The sequence below is a fragment of the Triplophysa dalaica genome, chromosome 3 (assembly GCF_015846415.1).
Source record: "Triplophysa dalaica isolate WHDGS20190420 chromosome 3, ASM1584641v1, whole genome shotgun sequence".
Classification (NCBI taxonomy): Eukaryota; Metazoa; Chordata; class Actinopteri; order Cypriniformes; family Nemacheilidae; genus Triplophysa; species Triplophysa dalaica.
The window spans coordinates 15,900,818-15,915,553 of NC_079544.1; the positions used below are offsets into that span (position 1 = coordinate 15,900,818).

Sequence of the window (14,736 nt, forward strand, 5' to 3'; positions counted from 1 at the left end):
CATAAGCTTTTTACACCTCTTTATGAGTACAATGCTAAAAGCTTGATGGTTTTGATATTGTAAATTAGAGCTATTTAAGCAGAATATGCTGAAGATTACAGAATTGTGATGACAGGTCATGACCATGAATATTGTCAATGTTGTAGAATTGGACAATTTTAAATGAACTATGGAAACTAGAGAGGTTTGATGTGTTGATTTATTTGATGTGTTTATTGCAGTCAAGATGGCTTGATTACACACCTCAAGCTGTTATATGAACTTTTCAATAGCTCCCTGCATGCCTTGTTAATACCACCTCAATGCACATGATTCATTAAAGATGAACACAATAGATGTATTTCGCTTTTAGTCTAAGGCCTTTTAGGAATATAAACTTGTTTTTAGTCTCTTGTTCATACAGAAAATACAAACACATACGGTAAAGATGCATTCGTGTACAAATATTTCGAGTTAAGGGATAAATAACATTTATTGTACCCAGGTATGAAATGCATTAGGCTGTTCATAATGGCTCAAAATGTGTATGTTATAAAACACTTTATTAAATCTGAACAGATAAAAAAACTTGACATCACACAATTGCAGACTTTTTGAAAGTTTAAAGAGAAAAACTTTGCATCACACATCCCATGATCAAATCTGCAAATTTTATGCAAAATGTGGTCAAAACATGAGCAAAAGTCTTGTAGTGTATTCCATCCTTCAGATGTGAAACCAGTTTAAAATGTGAATGGAGTTTCCAGTCCATACTGTATATCTAGCCGGAAAAGGGTGGCTTGCTCACTTCAGGTAGGTGGAGAGTTCCTGTCTCAAGTGGAGGAGTTCAAGTATCTGGGGGTCTTGTTCACGAGTGAGGGAAGGATGGAGCGGGAGATTGACAGACGGATCGGTGCAGCTTCTGCAGTAATGCAGTCGCTGTTCCGCTCTGTCGTGGTGAAGAAGGAGCTGAGCCGCAAAGCGAAGCTCTCGATTTACCGGTCAATCTACGTTCCTACTCTCACCTATGGTCATGAGCTGTGGGTCATGACCGAAAGAACAAGATCCCGGATACAGGCGGCCGAAATGAGCTTTCTCCGCAGGGTGGCCGGGCGATCCCTTAGAGATAGGGTGAGAAGCTCGGTCACTCGGGAGGAGCTCAGAGTAGATCCGCTACTCCTCCACATCGAGAGGGGCCAGCTGAGGTGGCTCGGGCATCTTTTCCGGATGCCCCCTGGACGCCTTCCCGGTAAGGTGTTCCGGGCATGTCCCACCGGGAGAAGACCCCGGGGAAGACCTAGGACACGCTGGAGGGACTATGTCTCCCGGCTGGCCTGGGAACGCCTCGGTGTCCCCCCGGAAGAGCTGGAGGAAGTGGCTAGGGAGAGGGAAGTCTGGGCATCCCTGCTTAGACTGCTGCCCCCGTGACCCGGCCCCGGATAAGCGGTAGAAAATGGATGGATGGATGGACTGAATATCTAGCTCTGCTTGCACTTTTTCTGTCAAACTAAAGAGATATTTGCTCATTTAGTCATTTGTGATTTACTACCAAAGCACTCTGTATATCATCCATTCCTTATAGTTCTAATTTTGCTGGCACCCTTATCTGGAACATTTTAAAATTGGATTCAAAGGCTGGATTCACAGAGCAAATCATCTGTCTCAGAAAACTGGCTTCAGTAAACAGGAGAATCTTCAGAGTGAACAAATCTTAATTTTCATTCTCCGTTTCCTGCAACTTACTTGAAAAGAGAGATATCAAAGATGAAAGTGAGAGTCAATAGGCGTATATGAAGGTTTTGAGTGTCGTAGTTTGTCGATACACCCTGTAAGATTTATGACTTGGTCGAACCACGATTTTAATCAAAGCTCCATAAGAATTCAAAATAGTCATGAATAAATTGCCCACCATTGCAATCAGTTGAGTCTGCAAAAGTGATTTTATTTATATACCTCAGGTGCTGAAAATCGGTTAAGAATTTGAGATTGAAGTTGAAAATTAAACTTAATGTCGGCCCTGCACAGCTGAAGAAAATGCACACTATAAGCTTTCTAAGTCACTTTTATGATGGGTGCTTGAAGGAAATAAATAAAGCAAACTTTAAAGATGTAAATTAAACGTAACTACATGCATTTGAGGGCAAACTGATGCGCTGCAGCACCACAGTGTGCAGAAAATACTTTAAAAAAAAAAGCACAATAGCACAACAAATAAAGTCTATTTGCAGTAAGAATAGATAGACATAGATATTGACACTAAGTGCAAATAGCGACAGATGCTATTTTATTTAAATAGCAGTAGGTTCTGTTTACACTAAGTGAATATAGCAGCATTTCTTACCGATATGCTATTTACACCAAGTAAAAATAGCTGTATTTTCTTTGGAGTAAGTGTAAATAGTAGTGAGATACTTTAACATTTACGGATTTGGCAGACGCTTTTATCCAAAGCGACTTATATTGCATTGTACTATACATTTGTTTCTGAGTATGAACAGTCCCTGGGATCGAACTCTTAACCTTGGCATTGCTAGTGCCATGCTCTAACCACTGAGCTACAGTAAAGCTTTTAGATGCAATTGGTACTTAAAAATAGCGGCAGATACTATTTGCAACTCAGTATTATTGTGCATTAAACATTATGCAATAATAACAGAGTGTAAATCATAATATTCATAAAAAATAGTAAAAGGATGGTAACATATTGAGATAATAAAGCCCTACACCTACCCTAAACCTAAACTTATGAATAAAACTTCAGATTTCATGATCTGACATGTGATGGAAAAAGGTAAAAGTGTGATTTCTGTAAAAGGTTCTGAATTCTTATAACCAGCTGTACTTTGATGAAAGTGAAAGTAGTTTAGCGCGTAGCTCAGTCAAATGTTTACAATCTCTGATAACCAAACACTACTCCAGCTGTTCTGAGGAAGGCCTTGGCCCTTTTTTGGCGTATTCCATTGGGCGGAGGTTATAAAAAGCCCTCAGAATAGTGACATCATGTACCCGGGAAGTAGAGGGCTGTAGTCAATTCCAGCCACACAGTGTAGTCCTTGAAAGTGAATTCTGTTTAAGACAATATCTCGCTTGGTATTTAACTTCGAGCTTTATACTTTGCATGTATTATTTATGCTATAATAGCAATATTACACAGTAACTAAGTTTGAAAAATGGGAACGCGGGGAATGGCTGCTTTAATGGAAGTGTTGTTTATTTCATTATTTGACGAATTATCACAGTCAACAGTTACAGCCTACTGGTTATAGCCTAAATGTGACAAGAATAAAAAGGTAAAAACTGTTTTCTTTAAGTTTTTGCTATTTTTTCCTCTCCCCTCAAAAGTATTGGAATCGGACCAGAGAATCGATCAGAACTGGATTGATAAGCAGAATAGGAACCGGAATCGCTAAAATTAAAACGTTACTCAACCCTACCTACAAGTTAAGCGTTGATCAAATAGATTGGCTAAGGAAGAGAGCTGCGATTGGTTCTCTTTTTCTTTTTATGTGTTTAACGGCGGATGACATCCAGCGTATTGGTGCATTTCTGCCACCTTCTGCACAATGTGTGAAGAATTTAAACGTCAAAGGTATGAAACTATAAAAGGTAATTCCGCTCCAAATAACGAAACCAGAGGGAAAGATTGGCAAGAATTAATGCAATGCATGCAGTAAGTATAAAGTGTTCAAATGTATTCATATACAAAAGCCAAATAAATTAAATAATACTTCATCTTTGCTACAATTTATTCAAACAGTAAGCAAGGAAATGGGTTATTAAAATATCTTGTACAGAACTGTTTAAACCTACGTTACTTGTCTTTATTTTTTATCAAATGTATTACAATACATTGGTGTTTAAATGTCTTGGGTTACAATAAGATTTCATTAATGGTATAATGTGCATATATAACTATATCTGCATATACAACCAGAAACCCTGTGAGTATAAAAGTTTAAAGCACTGATTTATTTTCAGAGATTGAATTTTGGTTTTAGGTAACCAATCTACTGTATCTATGTCTGTGTATATGTTCACAGAGTTCTAAGGTACAGTTATCACTGTTTGCATATTTGATTGAATACACACTTGTGTGTTGATGGGGCTCACAATGTGTATTTTCCAAATATTATTGTCTGCAGGACACTGACTAGCCCCTCTTAGAGATTGACCACATGTGACAAAGGTAATATTCAGTCATTACATCAAAATGTAAAGAGTATCCCATCAAAAAAATATTTCTGTTACTACACAATAATGCAAAGAAGACAAAGACATGGCATGCTCTGGATGTAATATGTAATAACATGCAATATAAAAAAATGAAGAAAAAATTGAAAGTTGGAAAAACGCCATAGGACAGTGACACAGGACCTTTTGTTTCAACACGATTTAATAGTATGCTTTCTCTCCCAGCAAGCATTTTCAACCTAAAATAAAATAATTTTATTAAACTGAAGCAAAAGTGAAAAATTATAGCTTCAAAAACTCTGCCTGTTTAATTGTCATAAAAAATCAGCTTATTGTCCCATCAGTCCTTCTCTACAACCATCACTGGCAGCCTTTCATAATCTTGTTTTATGGAACGGCCCTCAGGTCTATTCCAATCAGATACTGGTGGGCGGAGTTAGTGCAAATTATTTCTACCAACAAGACGGGCTGTTTGTACTCCGTGTAAATAGACACTACAATAAATAAATGTGATTTCCATAAAGTGCAGACTATATTATGTATAGTTTAAGTCAACACCATCCATTGTCAACCAATAAAAAATAGAGAAATAGAGAAAACTCAGGGATACAGAGGGCACTGTTAGACCTAAAAAGGACCCAGGAATTTTGGTTATAAAAAATAAAACGTCCATATGTAATAAAAAAGGCACATTTTACTGATTCTCTTTAGTGATGTTCAGTTAAGACCCCTGATGTTCAAATATCTCAGGGCACCCCGAGGCACTGATCTTATTGGCCTGCTTTATAAAAAAAATTGTTTTATACACCGAGCCAATCCTTCCTATACGCAGACTACGCAGGTTGCACAGGGGCTCGTTTGAGTACCGAATCAAAAACACTGTTGTAAACAAGAGACTTTTTATAACTTGCGGACTCAACTTTAGAGGAATATTTATTGACTGTTACATACTAGGAAAGCATGCAGTGGGTGGCAGGTAATGACATGGGCATCATGTGCTGATATGCGTATTTACAAATGACCATGGATTTAAAACCGAGCTATCCGTTTGGGCAGAGAAAAAATGGCAACAACGCGAAGCATAAGAACAAAAAGGCATTTTTTTTGTCTTATTTAGTTTTGCCAAATGATGAAATTAATTACTTACAAAATAATTCTCCTCTACAGATTTACAAATTCAGCATTTGTCCACTATACTGTATTTCATTTGCCCATGATCGGCAATTATATCACTTTTTGTTTGTGATATCACATTTAGAGAATATTGATTTGTTTCCCCATGCTTAGCTTTTTTGAGAAATGTTTTATCATGTTTAATTTTTGTAAATTAATCACTCATTTTGTAGTAAAAACACAGCTTTTGCGTGTTATAGTTTTTTAACAGCTAGATGGTTCCAGAGCTGTCAGGTCAATACTTTTTTTTATCAAGTATAAATTTAACTCCTATTTTAATGTTGAATATTTTGTTTTCTTTCAGTCTTCATTCATTTAAGTGTGTTAATTAAGTTATTGTTTTTTATTTCCTATAATATTCTATTATGTTTACATTGACTTTTAGCTTAGCGATATGTCATATACAATAGGTGCTAATACAAAGTTACTAGTTTCAGCAAAAGTCAGACCAATACCTTGTCTTAGTATTGTCTTATTTGTTTATGCCTATATCTAAATTTAATTATTGTACAAGGGCCCCTTACAAGTTTGCTTAGGCCCCCCAGATGTCTAGGATGGGCACTGGGTATACCATATTCTGTAGCTACAGTTGTGTTCAAAATTATTCAACCCCCAATGCTGTAAATGGTTTTAGGGAATTTATTGTACATTTGTAATTGTATTCAGAATGAAATCCTACAAGGACTTCTTAAAGAACCATATGCAACTAAAATGACATCAATTAGTTTTGTAATACAGTAGTAAATGTTTCTTTTGTGAATTCTTCATTGACATAATTATTCAACCCCTTAAAGACTACCACTCTGAAGAACAGAGGTTCAATGAAGTGTTTTCAATCAGGTATTGAAAACACCTGTGGATATCAGGGAGCAGCAATAAAGCCTAATAAGCACCAATTAGGCAGCTTTAAAATGACTGTGATACTCAGCTCCTTCTAGACATTTACTGGTGTGGTTACAAACATGGTGAGGTAAAGAGAATGGTCCAGGAAGACAAGAGAACAGGTGATTACTCTTCACAGGAAGGGCAATGGCTATAAGAAGATTGCAAAGATGTTAAACATACCAAGAGACACCATAGGAAGCATCATTCACAAATTCAAGGCAAAGGGCACTGTTGAAACGCTACCTGGTCGTGGCAGAAAGAAGATGGTGACTTCGACTGCTGTGCGCTACCTGAAGCGTAGAGTGGAGAAAAGTCCCCGTGTGACTGCTGAGGAACTGAGAAAAGATTTGTCAGATGTGGGTACTGAAGTTTCTGCTCAGACAATACGGCGCACCCTGCGTAATGAAGGCCTCCATGCCAGAACTCCCAGGCGCACCCCCTTGCTGTCCCCAAAGAATAAGAAGAGTCGACTGCAGTATGCCACTAGTCATGTGGACAAACCAGAGAAGTTTTGGGATAGTGTTCTGTGGACTGATGAAACAAAATTAGAACTGTTTGGGCCCATGGATCAACGCTATGTTTGGAGGAGGAAGAACAAGGCCTATGAAGAAAAGAACACCTTGCCTACTGTGAAGCATGGCGGGGGGTCAATCATGCTTTGGGGCTGTTTTGCTTCTGCAGGTACTGGGAAGCTTCAGCGTGTGCAAGGTACCATGAATTCTCTTCAATACCAGGAGATATTGGATGACAATGTGATGCAGTCCGTCACAAACCTGAGGCTTGGAAGACGTTGGACCTTTCAACAGGACAATGATCCCAAGCATACCTCCAAGTCCACTAGAGCATGGTTGCAGATTAAAGGCTGAAACATTTTGAAGTGGCCATCGCAGTAACCAGACTTAAATCCGATTGAGAACCTCTGGTGGGACTTAAAGAAAGCAGTTGCAGTGCGCAAGCCTAAGAATGTGACTGAACTGGAGGCTTTTGCCCATGATGAATGGGCGAAGATACCCGTAGATCGCTGCAAGACACTTGTGTCAAGCTATGCTTCACGTTTAAAAGCTGTTATAACTGTAAAAGGATGTTGTACTAAGTACTAAGATTGAATGTCACTTGGGGGTTGAATAAAACTGATAATGATGTGAGCTCAGAAAAGACATTTGTGGTTATTTCATTATAAATGTTATGTTATATTTGTCTGACCTACACGTGCCTCTTTGATTTAATTGTAAGCAGGATGACTGAATGATCATAATCAATGTCAAACCGACCAAAACAATCAATTTCAGTGGGGGTTGAATAATTTTGAACACAACTGTATTAGTGGGTAAGACTGCTTTATATATTTATAGGTAATTGTGAGAGCAACAAAACATGAAGATGTGTACTGTTGAATAGAGCAGAGTAAACAGTTGTTTGAGATCCATTGGCAGGGTGTGTTGAGATGAATCGCATTCAAAACAAGCCTTGAGTCTTCTTTGTGTTCTTTGTATATTTAAAAATACTTTTTCTACATACTCAGCACTTGTCCAATACAGCCAATGAGGCAGCAAATTGAGATGTAGCCTCAACCTTAAAGTGATGTTTCTCTGTCATCCTATGACCTGGGTTGGCATTGCATAGAGTATTTGCTGTGCGTCATGACAGATTACTCTATTGATCTTCAATGCTTGAGATGGGCTGAGGTCTGCTGAACTCTCCAGAAAGAGAGATGCGCTTTTAAACAGAGATTACCGCTCAAAGATAAAGCCACAAACAACCAACTCATCAAATCTCAAGCTGTTTACACCTGAGTAGATCTTAGGGTCAGCTCTTGTGCTTTGTAATGCAAACGTCAATGGGCCAATTATAAAGAAAAGTATAAAAAAATCTTTAATAAAGTCTAAAACAAATGTAAGCGAATATTTGAATGAACTGCAGGATTATGGGCTTTCATAGGCAACCGAATGTATTGAATTAATGTGCAAGCATAGGAATTGCTCAAGGCGTAGGAATCCTTCTAGGTTCTTCCCAGCTTTCAGACACATCCAGTGGTGTTTCAAGACTTGAAGCACTTTAATTGTGTTCAACAGTGTCACATAAGAGTGTAATGGAGCCAAAGCTGTAATTGAATGTTGAAGCATAATAGATTGATAAGGAGTTTATTTCTCTACTACACTGGGATCTTATAGGGTCAGCATCCCTGTGCTTAATTGCAATCTAATATACAAACTATGGTAGTCATGTATCACTGTCTGTCATACATAGGGCATACAATCATCTGTATGTGATGTAAAGATAACTGCAAAATGATAAACAGACCTATCTCTGCGGTATTCAATACTAAGAGTGACATTAAGATTGATGTTCAAATTGATCAAATCTCAATTCAGTTTAATGTATTCCGAATCCAAGATAAATGGACAGTAAGAAAGTTACTGGCAAGGGGAAGCAAGTGCGTGAATGTGTTTGCTTTATGGGCATGCATAATTTCAGTGGATGTTGAGAAGATTATGCCGTTTCATCTTGTGAGTCATCATGATTTCTGAGAATCTGCTTCTGTGATCCCACCATATTGATCCAGTGTCTTTGCTGCATACAGATTTATTTTTAAATGTCTTTATTAAAGGTGGGATAGTTGATTTGGAAAGGTGCTAACTTTAGTGTGGTATCACTCAAATTATAATCCCACCCTCAATGGGATTCACCATCGAAAGGCACGCCTCCTCCAAATTCACTTAACGAATTACAAACTAAATCCATTAAATTCTTCTCGAAGCATGTACATACCTGTCCAATAGAAAGATTCCAACCATGGTATCGTCTTTAAGACCCCGTTCCTGCCGGTAAAAGCTGAACCGATGTTAAATCGAGTTTTCCTCTTTGATGATCCAGATGTTTTTTGTCACTGCTTTTTCAAAAACTGAGTTTCGTTTTAAAGATTTGTTGTCAGTTACACACGAAAGTTTGATTAGGACACCGGATGTGAGCACACGGAGGACTTATAATGTCTGCATAAACAGGGTGGTATGCAAAATATGTTGGTTGAAAAAGTACACATGACCAGTCACAGCTTTCGGCCAGGGCTGTGACGATAATTAATTGTAAAAGTATTTTTTGACCGCTATACTTTTTGATTTCTATCAGGATGCAAAGAGGAGTTTTTTTTCTGGACAGGATCACCCACCCCCTGCCTTTAAGGATTTATGATGTTGTGTATGCTGCAGAAGTGAAAGAATCTCTCACCACACTCCGTCTTATTTTCCTATCAACCAAAGTGCATTTTCATTCTTGAATTTTTGTTGCCATGCATGTATTTGTGTTAGGCTGAGGCCTGAACCAGGGTCGTAAAGATAGCGATCAGACCATTTACCACGGAGCGTAGTTGGAATCCAACACGCATAGACACTCACGTGAAAAAAATGAGTAGATTTATTTTCCACCAGAAAATAATCCTCTGGGCAAAAAATAAATCCACAGTGAGTTTAACAAAAGTAATCCAAATGACAAGAGATACTTGAGGAAACCACGAGAGCGATCATGGATCTCAACAGAGCTTAACAGATGACTAACAGTTACAATAACCAAGCAAAGGCCGGAAGACACAGAGACTCTTAAATAGGCAACCTAATGGGCAGACAGGTGCAAACAATAACACTAATAACAGGTCTTGATTAGTGCAGTGATAGGACCCGATAGTGACCTCTAGTGGCCAAACAATAGAGTCCAGAGCAAACCTTCACAATTTGTCCTATATGACAATCTGATTGAATTTCATTACACATTGATGCGAAGAAACATCTGCACTTTTCTGATGTCAGTCATCAGAAAAAGTGGTGTTTTGTAAGTGTTGAACAGTTGTTTTCAAAAACTTAATTCTGCATTTTTCTTAACAGTACATTTCACATGAAAGACCCTTTATACAGTATATAATGTAGACTGCTTTGTTAGACAATGTCCCTTTAAGGCAGGCTTAATAGTTTATTATCTAGAAGGTATGATAAAAAGTATATTCATGATAGTGCTTTCTCTACTTTTGCCTGTTGAAATCAATTAAATACGAACACCTTTGTAGCACAGACTGCATGAATAATGCATGCTATAAGTTATTCAGCCTCCAGCTGTTCTGTTTTGAGTAAGCACACTTCAGATGGCTGCATGCTTTGCAGAAATATGGAAATGACTCCCGGTAAAAGAAAAAGTAGTTGATTCTTACATGCTATTTAAATTCCTGTGCATCCTAGATCTAATTGTGATAAAGTTAGAACCACATTAACAACAACTGTTAAATGAATTAGGAGCTTTGGGTGAGTTTGCTCAAGGCCCCTTTTTTTCTAAATGTATCTGGTATACAAATCCATGTTAATGGTATATGGATTAGGACTGGTCAATGCTTTTTTTTAAGAAAGCAAAAGTAAAGAACACTAAGAATTCAATTGATACCGTTTGGCCCTGCTAAATGATACAATGATGATGAAATTCACAAAAACTCTTTTTCTTAATGCTGTATGTGTACCTGGACCACAAAACTAAAAAAAAGTCTTAAGTGACATTGAAATATTTGTGGTTAAAGCTAACAAAACGTTGTGGGTAAAAAATATCGATTTTTCTTTTATGCCAAAAACATTAGGTTATTAAGGAAAGATGTTCCATGAAGATTTTATATGAAAACTGATATTAATCCGTCATCATCTTCAACAACTTTAACCACACTCACTGCCTGTCTGGAAGAGATAAGGGAGTGGATGAATCAAAACTTTCTCCAGTTGAACAGTTCAAAAACAGAAGCTATTCTCATTGGTTCCCCTCATCAGACTAGAACATCGACCATAAACTGTATTACATTTTCAGGGCAGCACATTCCCCTATCAACAGTAGTTACAAATCTCGGCGTCAGGTTTGACCCTCTTCTAAACTCTGAGGCCCATAACAAAACATCTTTGCAAAACATCTTTTCATCAGCTCAGGAATATAGCCAGACTACGCCCCTCACTCGCCATACATGATGCACAAAAACTCGTCCACGCCTTTGTCTCCTCCAGACTGGACTACTGTAATGCTCTGCTCATTGGGATTCCCGACAAGAGCATCCAGAAGCTCCAGTACATACAGAACAGTGCTGCCAGGATTCTGATGAGGGTGCGTAAATACGAGCACATTACTCCAATTCTTCAATCTCTACATTGGCTTCCAATTTCTGCTCGGATCGAATATAAAGTCCTTTTCCTCACACATCAGTGTATCCATGGAAATGCTCCCTCCTACCTTAAAGAACTTCTTACTCCACAGATAGCAGCACGTTCTCTCCGTTCCACAAACACTCACAGGCTCCTTCCTCCAAGGACCAAGACTCGCACAATTGGGGGACAGAGCCTTTTGTGCCGCCGCCCCTCTCCTGTGGAATGCCCTCCCTGAACATCTGAGGGCTCCACAAACGACTGATGGTCTTAAAAAGAGTTTAAAAACGTACCTTTTTAAAAAGTCCTTCAATGTCCCTTCTTGAACATTTGAGGGCTTCACAAATGACTGATTTTATGTTTCTTTTATTGCTTAAATTGTGGTAATCTTAGTTGGTATTTGTTTTTAATTGACTTCTTAAATTGTCTAATTAACTGTTTTATTTTATTACGACACTTTTGTAGCACTTTGAGATTTTCCCTAAAATGTAAAGTGCTTTATAAATAAAATGTATTATTATTATTATTATTTTTAGTCAATTTGATGCAGCAAAGTCGGGAACAACAATGGCAAGAAACACGCCTACATACAGCTCGCTTCTGCCCGCTCTTTAGGAGTTACCCACAAGTTTGGTATCTATATGTTAGGCTTAGAATTCAGCTTTCGGTTCTTCTTCTCTCCGCAACGTCATTACAGTGGTAAACCAATAGAGAGCGTTAAAAACAAATCTGTTTCTTCTTAGCAACAGCCTGCTACAGTGCCTCTGATCAACAACCTCAAAGTCGATTTACTCTTTTTTTTTTGCACCATCAGATTTCAGAGTTTCAAATAGTTGTATCTCAAAAAAAACAAGCCATACACCAAAGGAAAACTTAAATTTACAACTTTCAGATGATGAATAAATCTCGATTTCGAAATCTTGCCCCATAAGACTAGTTTTGTTGTCCAGGGTCACATATTTTGTTCTTACATATGCTTTTGTCTGTTACAGGGTGGTATTATGGATTATTTATATGATTTTTTATAATTGTAGATCATTTTCACCAATGTTTGTCTGGCAAATATCTCCATTGATTTTGATTTCTCAGGAGCTTTGGGGCATAATGGTCTCCATGCAACAAATCATAATGACATAAGCCTTAACTTCAAATGTACGAAGTTCTCCAGCATAATAGATTTTGTTTAATAGAATTTAGATTCTGTTACTGCTTCTTATTTTTACCTCAATCCATCTTTAGTTTTGACCGCCTTGAGTATAAAAGATATTGAGTAAAGTATATTTAATCTAATTTTTTGATTGTTACAAATTTCATGTAAGAGCCTGAATAATGCATACATTAATGTTTATGTTTTTATCAAGAGTTTAAGATCTATCTGTTTCTTTTTATGATTAAATTTTACTGCACGTTTTAAGCACCCCTGAATAGTTTAATAGTTTTGCTAAGACCTCCCTAAAACATTTTATTCATATACATTTATAATAAAAAATATATTATTTATACAGTATAAATAAATGAGGTAGTAATTCAGTGTTTGTATTTGTTACCTTATTTTTGACACATGGAGACAAACCGCGAATGATTCCGTATCCCACCCTTCCTTCTTTATTTTTTCTTCATATTAACTACTTTTTATTCTATCCGTGGTGTAAACAAGTACTGTCTAACTAGCGAGGATGTATTATTGCGTTGTACCACTGTGTGGCACTCCAGTACTGCGCGTCTGACCTTTTCGGCATCTTTTGAAGTGAAATATTATTATTCATAAATATTGAGCTATTTTGAACATTCCTAAAGGTATTATTGATTATAAACGATTAAAAAAGTCTGCAGTTTGTAGTCATTATAGTTGGTGTGTATTTGGTGAGCTGAGTTCTCCAGTTGAATATCCTGTGGTCACTTCTCATGCAGCACGCGTCTCATCCACACACGCGCGCGCGCACGCACTGCTCTGCGTAAAGCTAACTCGGCTCTCTTAACCTCGCTCGACTCATTTCAAAATTGCAGTGCAGTGAAATGTTGAACACTCCATTTGTTAAACCCGATATCTGAATATAGTTAATGAATACAAACTACATTTTTAATTGTATAGTCGCTTTTCGGAAGACAGGATACAGAGGAAACAACGTGCTTTGAATACAGAGAAGACTTTCTCCAATACCGCCCGGGCTCGAGTCAATGCCACAATACAGAGAAATATTATATTTTTCCGAGTGTATAATATTTTACTTTTAATTGAAGGCTTTGTCTTTTTTGAGGACATTTGCATCAGGGCGATTCAAGAAGAGGAAAAGGGTTCGTCTCAGCGGAAGAGGGAAAATAACATAAAACAAGTACATTGGGACCGCAGCTAATGAGAGACCTCACGCATTGAGATGCTAAAGTGATTTTTACCGGACTCATGGCTTCGCTTTACCAGAGATTCACGGGGAAGATTAATACCAACAAATCTTTTCCCCATCCACCTGAAGCCAGCCATCTCCTGGGTGGACAGGTTCCCGAGGAAGAGAATAAGGCTGGGAAGAGTCCCCATCATCCCTCATCCCGACCTCCTGCCCAGTACCGCAAGAGAAACGCCTGCGAGGATGAAGACGTAAGAAATCGCCTTTATAATCCATTTACGCACCAAACAAGCGTTTATGTTGTAGAGTTTGGTATAGAATACTTATCAATTGGTTTTACAAATCTATGTTTTGCGAATGAGAACGCGCTAAAAGTTATTGTATTTTTCTTGATGAAATATTTGTAAAACAAAAGGTTGATTTGTCTGTTTGGTTCACTTGACGTCTCTTTTTAAGTTGACGTTGTGTGGTTATTAAAGTGTCGCAGAACTGTTACAGGGTCCTGGGGTGTTTTAGTTCTCATCTAACTAGAAAGCAAAACAACTAGTGACCGGTAGGGTGCTTTGATGCTGAACACATCACACATGAGTTTTACGTTGCGTCCGCCGCAGGCTGATCTCGTGCTGCTGTTTTCAACGATTTGACCTTCGAAGACGAGAATGACGTCACAGTTTATGATGCGTCACGAATTGTCGGCCACCTGCTGCTAATATGACGTGAAGAATTTTCTAATACGTGCGTGTTGTTTGCGTGAATCTTGATGTAGGCTATGTTGTATCTAGTTGTTTTATTTTAAAATTAATATTATTAGACAACTTATAGGCCCACTCAACAAAGTCTTTAATACAAATCACTGACTCATTATTAATAAACCCATGGTTGAACTATAGTAAGCAGTTTTTTTAACAACTGTATATCAGACACAAAATAAAAATTTTGATAACCTATCCATGATATTTGTAGTAAAGCTATGATATTACAAATGATGAAAACAAATAATGATCTACAAA

General features: G+C 37.7%; 1 protein-coding gene across 2 annotated transcripts in view; it reads left to right on the forward strand.

Moving 5' to 3' along the window:
• Positions 1-14,736, forward strand: part of dpp6b (dipeptidyl-peptidase 6b) — a 103,932-nt gene that overhangs the window by 11,975 nt on the left and 77,221 nt on the right. Inside the window, exon 1 of one of the 2 annotated variants that reach the window (XM_056744029.1) lies at positions 13,324-13,977. The exons of the other annotated variant lie outside the window; for it this stretch is intronic. Coding sequence (XP_056600007.1) covers positions 13,786-13,977 — 192 coding nt within the window. The 5' untranslated portion in view covers positions 13,324-13,785. Of the gene's footprint in view, positions 1-13,323; positions 13,978-14,736 lie in introns of those variants that run through there. 2 annotated transcript variants of the gene reach the window in all.